This window comes from Bison bison, unplaced genomic scaffold (assembly GCF_000754665.1).
Source record: "Bison bison bison isolate TAMUID 2011002044 unplaced genomic scaffold, Bison_UMD1.0 scf7180017864180, whole genome shotgun sequence".
In the NCBI taxonomy this organism is placed as follows: domain Eukaryota; kingdom Metazoa; phylum Chordata; class Mammalia; order Artiodactyla; family Bovidae; genus Bison; species Bison bison.
The window spans coordinates 10,484,938-10,491,679 of record NW_011494752.1 but is presented as its reverse complement, the minus strand read 5'-3'; the positions used below and the strand labels follow the sequence as shown (position 1 = coordinate 10,491,679).

The 6,742-nt window shown below is 40.9% G+C and overlaps 1 protein-coding gene across 2 annotated transcripts in view; it reads right to left on the bottom strand.

The window, feature by feature from the left end:
- Positions 1-1,871: 1,871 nt before the first annotated feature.
- Positions 1,872-6,742, bottom strand: part of TEKT3 (tektin 3) — a 34,544-nt gene continuing 29,673 nt past the window's right edge. The window contains exon 8 of one of the 2 annotated variants that reach the window (XM_010842985.1): positions 1,872-3,499. In XM_010842985.1, the coding sequence (XP_010841287.1) occupies positions 3,283-3,499 (217 nt within the window). In that variant the 3' untranslated portion in view covers positions 1,872-3,282. The remainder of the gene's footprint in view (positions 3,500-6,742) is intronic. The other variant, XM_010842984.1, reaches the window with a different exon arrangement.

The window sequence follows — 6,742 nt, the reverse complement described above, 5'->3', positions numbered from 1 at the left end:
ATCGCTGGAGAAAAAACTTTAGGAAACAGAGATAGAGAGAGAAATAGACTTGGGGTTAGTAGACAGCGGTTAGGACAGAGCAGAAAGAACTCAGGCAGGAAAAGATGCTAATGAGAGAGAGAGATGGGCATGCAAGACGCAAGTAGCGAGAAACAGGAGAGAAGAGACGTCCTTCCCCAACCCCCACCCCCCGTAATTTCATCTCCCCATTTCAGAGTTTCTAGATCAAAGGATTCAAAGCTAGCATGCTCTCTACATCATATCAAATTGAATTCCAGATGGTTAAGTGAAACTTAAGAAGTCATGAACTGAATTAGAAGAAATTATAAGTAAATAATCCTGCGGTGAGAAAGAGCTTTCCTGGTGTAATTCCAAAGAAATAAATCATAATGGAGACATCTACACAGTTCACCCTCTGAACATTAAAAACTCTAAGCAAAATGTAAACACAAGAGGCATATAAAGAATGTATGTTCTGTATGTATATGGCTAAGTCTCTTCGCTGTTCACCTGAAACTACCACAACATTGTTAATCACCTATACTCCAATACAAAGTAAAAAGTTTAAAGTTTTTTAAAAAAGACTATATATTCTTGGGAATTCTCTGGTGGTCCAGTGGTTAGGACTCAGCGTTTTCACTGCCTGGGGCCCAGGTTCTAAGACCCTACAAACCGCGGAGCAAGTGCAGCCAAAAGAAAATATGTTCAGCACGTAGGATGAAAATGTGTGTCACAGGATATACAGGGAACTCTTAAAAACAAATGAAGAAAAGATAAATCCTTGGGGGAAACAGGCAAATAACAAGGACAAGCAATTGACCAAAGAAAGTCAAGGATCCAGTAAACAATGTCCTACGTCATCATTTTCCAAAGATGAGATGTGAAAGCAATAGAAGCACTTTCCTGTGATGGGAAAGACGCAGAAAGTCAGGCCCTCTCATGCGCTGGTGGTAGGGATGCTAAGTAACACATTCTCTCAGGAACGCCATTTGACAAAATACCGTAAAAGCCTTTCCCAATGTGTGCCTGAGTTCTGATGTAATGATTACATATCTAGGAACTTAACTTAAGGGAAATATTAAAGATGTTTGCAACTTTGCAGACATTTCACTAACAAGATTCAGTCATGGCTACCTTTTTATAAAGAAAAGTTCCTTTTTATAAAGAGGAATTCCCTGGAGGTCCAGGGGTTTAGGACTCCATGTTTTCACTGCCAAGGGCACAGGTTCAATCCCATCCCTAGTCAGGGAACTAAGATCCCACAAGCTGCACAGTGGAACGAAAAGAGGAAAAAAAAAATAGTTATTAAAAAATACACTAAAAAAGAAGAGTCAGCCACAATAAAAATATCCAATAATGGGGGATAGGACATAAAGCGTTCTAAAAACTCAAGACAATGGAATATTAAAAAGCCATCAAAATGATGCTGTGGAAAGGGATTAAATGACATGGAAAGAGTATACATTTTCAAGTGGAAAAAGCATAAATGAGTTGAGGTGAGCAAGGCTCTGGGGATGGAGTCAGTCACATAATAAGTTTCAGCTTTATAAGGGCTCCTTTATTGGGAATTCCATTTCTGAATGGAAAATGTGCACAAAATCACAGAAATAAAATATATGTATATCGAAACATCTAGTTAGTTTAAAAGTAATTGAAAGTTTTTATTTTTCTCTTTTGCTCATTTGTACTTTCTCTTTTTTATCAAAGTATAGTTGACTTACAGAATTATATTAGAGTCAGGTGTATGACAGTGATTCAGTATTTTTACAGATTATAATCCCTTTAAAGTTACAACATAAAGGCGGTATTTCCCTGTGCTTATGGATTTTATACATAATAGTTTGTACCTCTTAATCCCCTACCCTTCTCTTGCTCCTCCCCCCGCCTTTGCCCACTTGTAACCACTAGTTTATTCTCTGTGAGTCTGTTTGTGTTTTATTAATTTCATTGTTTGTCTTATTTTTCAGATTCCACATATAAGTGATAACATAGTGAAATAAATCAGCCATAGAAAGGGAAATATTCTGTTATCCCTTGTCTGTGTTTTCTGACATTTCCACGAGTGGTATTTATTGTTTTTACAGACACTGAGGCAAGGTTTTAAAAAATGATGCTGTGTATTAACAGCTAATGACAGAAACCCATTTGAATAAGGAAATGAGATTACCAATCAGCAGCATCATCCAAAATGTTATTAATCATGTATTTAAATACAAGCATTACATATTATACATATTTGTAAATAAACATAAACATTGCATATTACCTATATATGCAAATAAATTTTATATGTACATATATTGTAATAGAAAAAGGACTGGAAACACGTACCATAAAATGCTAACAAGCTTCAGTGATTATTTCTGGGTGTTGTGAAAATAAAGCAATTTTCAGGGGTTCTGTGTGTGTGTGTTCCCTATTTTCCAAAACAGGTATTCAGCAAATGTTTTTCATTTATAATACACAAAAAGTTTTTTTAAAAAATACACAACCCTTGAGATAAGGCAGGACCTCCTACAATGTAAGTGATGTCCCGTTTACTGGTCCATCCAGCATCAGCACCTTTTTGTCACCTTTTTGGACGCTCTGCACTCACAAGTGAGGTGAGCAAGTCCTGCTGATTCATTGCACCATGTCTGGCGTTTCTCCCCTCTTGGTTTCCACGGCCATCTCTCTAATTCAAGACTCTCCTTCCCCAGTCATGGCTTTCACAAGGACGTGTCCCCACCCAGAGATGTCCACTGTTCCCCCAATCGACATGGAACTGAAACCCTCCCCCAACATTTCCAGGCGTCTCACCCATCCTATTTCTTCATACACGCCCTCCATTAGGAATCACAGCCAACTGTCCCCTTACTATTGTCCAAAGGCACTCTGTTTTTCCAGCTTCCTTTTTGCTCCAAGAACCCTGACAACCACCTTCCCAGAAACCTTTCTCCTTCTCTCAAAACCCACCTGCCAGGACAGGATCTCTGTCCCCACGCCTCAGAGGAAATACACTTCTCCTTTCCAGCCCATTCATGTTACACAGAATAAGAGGAATAATACAAATAAATGTTCTTACCTAGTCTGTTACATTGTATTTATCTAGCTCAGGAGCCTAGTAAATCTAGAGAATGAAGGTTTGGATGCAAAGAAAGGGTTTTCCAAGACAGGACCCCAGTACGTATCTATAAATACGATCCTTTAATAAGTGAGCAGATCATCCCTTGCATAAGCGCAGGCGCAGGGCCCTGGTCCCGCCTGGTCCCGGGAGCGCCACATCTGGTCCGGGGAGAGCACCTAACAGAAGCCCACCAGGCGCAGGGTGCTGGGGAAGCTTCTGCGCATGCTCATGCACTTGTCCTGGTCGATGTACAGGGAGTTGGCCTTGACTGCCAGGTCGTGCTCAAGCGTGGCCTTCGTGTGGGCCAGCGACTGCAGCGTGTCCTCCGCGTCCCTCAGGCGCTGCTGCAGGGTCTGGATGGTGTCGTCCACCTCGTACACCTCGTTCACCAGCCTGCGTGGGGAAGAGGCGCCCGTTAGGTTAGCAGAGGTCAGGCTGGTCATTGCTCCACCGGGGGCGTGTGTGCTTACTGCATTCCCACCGGTCACCCCAACCTCAGAACTACTTCACGTCACACGGGAAACAGTATCAGTGCGCAGTTGCATGAGACCAGGAGGAAATGTCAAAACCCAAGAGAACATGAAAATGACAATGCATGAAATCAGCTACATGAGCCATGAAACAAGTTGCAGTTCTGATTGTGCTGCTGATGAAAAACATGAAACATTTTCCTTAAGACTGAAAAGAAAAAAGGCATGATTTTATATTTAAAAAAAACCTAGCATCTCCCTCTCAAATTATTTTAATCCACATTGTTTTCATTTTCATTTCTTTAATTATCAGTGAACCTTTCTTCAATGTCTATTGGGCATTTGCAATTCTGCAAAAACAATTTGGCAAGTGTTTTCCCCAATTTGTTTTTGACTTTTAATCAGCTTATGATAGTTTTGTTAAAAGTAAGATTTCAATTTTTAGTAAGATGTCTTTGTGATTTCTTCTATTGTATTTATATTTAGAAGCCTTTTCTCTTCCCAAAGAACAATTAAGCAAGGACTCCTTTACAGTCTGACCTGGCCAATAGTATCCAAAGGATATGACCACATGGTCAGTCAAGAGAAAGAATATGAAACAGGTTACAAAATGACAATAATAATGATAATTAATTTATTGACTGCATTAGTGTATGTGTATATATGTGTATATATATATATACATGCATGCACGCTCAGTCACTCAGTTGTGTCTAACTCTGTGACTCCATGAACTGTAGCCCACCAGGCTCCTCTGTCCATGGAATTTTTCAGGCAAGAATACTGGAGTGGTTTGCCATTTCCTCCTCCAGGGGATCTTCCCAACCCAGGGATCAAACCCACATCTCCTGTGTCTCCTGAATTGGCAGACGGATTCTTTACCACCGAGCCACCTGGGAAGCCAGTGAAAACACCAACTCCAAATTCATCAAATTTTGACCAGCGATTAAAAGCTAGTTTTCCTTATTTGGAGGTTCATTTATCAGGAGACTGGAGTGCATGAAATTAACTAAAATGTACCATAATCTAAAGAGAAGAGTGACAGTAAACAAATAGGATGGGGACATCCCTGGAGCTAGAAAATGATCTCATGATCATAGAAGAATATTTAGACCATGTTTAAATCGTTATACCAAGGCCATCTTATAGCTCCACAGAACTTTGCAACTGAAAAATAAATGTGAGAGGTCATTAAGCCACGTTTCCTTGTTTTACAGTTGAAGAAACTAAACACCCCAGGGACTGATGAACTGCCCTCCCTGCAGGCACATATCCATGTTTATACACAGCATGGTCATCCAGGAAGATGGAAGGAAATCAGGGGCCTTGACAACCATAATAAAGAACTGGGTCCCATTTCCTGCCCGACCCACTCAGCATCCAGAAGCAGAGAGCAGGGAAGTTGGCCTCTGCACTCTCTCCTACTCATGAATTTGAACAAAGTGAAGAGTTTGACATAGAAGGATAAAAGAATGATTTCTTCATTGTGTTAACTTGTGTTGAATAATATTAAGTGAGAACAAGAAGAAATAACATCAATGTCTGATGATAACAGACACCATAGCTGGATGATGGGGTACTACACAGCCATACCTTTTACAAAAGAATTTGTTCTTGCCTTGGGATTCCCTGATGGCTCAGTGGGTAAAGAATCAGCTTGCAATGCAGGAGACGTGGGTTCTATCCCTGGGTCGGGAAGATTCCCTGGAGGAGGGCATGGCAACCCTTGTCTAGAAACCTATGGACAGAGGCGCATGTCGGGCTACGGTCCATGGGGTCCCAAAGAGTTGGACATGACTGAAGTGACTGAGCATGCATGCACATGGGGAAAAAGACTCAGAATATAATGTTGGTTGAAAACATTAAGCTATTTGGGAGCCTCCTGCAGCCATCCCAAGGTTGGGGTCACTGCAAAGCACCCCCAAAAGGCTCATGGAGGCAACGACAAGCCTGTGCACACCCACACCATGACTTCATCTGAGAACCTAACCTGTTTTCTTATGTTGCAAGGGGGAGGGGAGGAATTAAACTTTTGTGCGAAAGTTTCCTTTGGTCTAAAATCAGTAAATGCAGCATCTGAGAACAGAGCTAAAAGCATATTTTGTTGTTGTTGTTAAGATCAAGTTGGATTTTAAAAGTTAAGTTATTTTTTGAAGATCCCAGGGTTTACAATACCACTAGCAAAGAAACAGGTCTTCAGAGAGACTGTTGGATAGGGCTGGTGGTAGGATTTACGAGGGCCCGTTGTTTATAATCACACCGGCCTGCTTCTCGTCTCACATCCTTCACTGAACTGTTTTCACTGCTTCAAAAGGAACTCTGAACCCGAAGGTAGGGACGGAGCAGGATTATATGAGTCTTTACTCCTCCAAGCCAAATATGTTAGTCTAGTGGGAAATTTATCTGTGAGAGATCTTCTGAAGAAAGACACATTAAAATATCAATTTCTTAAAAGGAATACAATTTCTTAAAAAGATACTTAGAATGCAGGCAGCTAGCATCCTTGTTTCCCTATTGCTGTGTGAAGGCAGCGCAGAGGTATTACGCCTCCCTCAACTTGCGCCATTACAAATACATTTTTCCTCCTCTTTCAAGGCCACGTTCCCCTCTCAGTTTCCTTATTTTTTTGGCAGATGGCAGAGAGCCATTCTGCTGGAACCACTCCTTCTGGGGGAAATCACAGAACTGAAAAACAGTTTGCATTCAAATACAAATAAAACTACCATCGTTTGAAAAAAAAAAAAATCAAGATGAAGTACAGCAGAGCCTGGTCTGGCCTGCCACCAAGGATGCCAAGAATGTTTAGAATTGCTCTTGAAAGAACCCATTTAGAAAAACTTAAAATGCAAAGCAAAGTCTTGAAATGAAAACAGCACTTCTTCTCTGTCCCCACTCCCCTGAGTTCACGGTTCTTATGTTTTCTTCACCCAGACAGCCAAAGGCTGCTTTCAGAATGCTCGATGAAAAAGAAAAATAATCCCCTCCCTCAATAATCATCCTCAATTCCACAGTTGTTCCTCTAGGACCATATTTTTGGCAACGATATTTTAACAAGAAATCTTTATGGAAACAAAAGCAGGTTTTGTCCTGAAGTTGGTAAAGGAGCAGAGGAAATAGACACATGGCAGGGTCGCCAGGAAGTAAAGGAAAAAAAAAAAAGAATCAA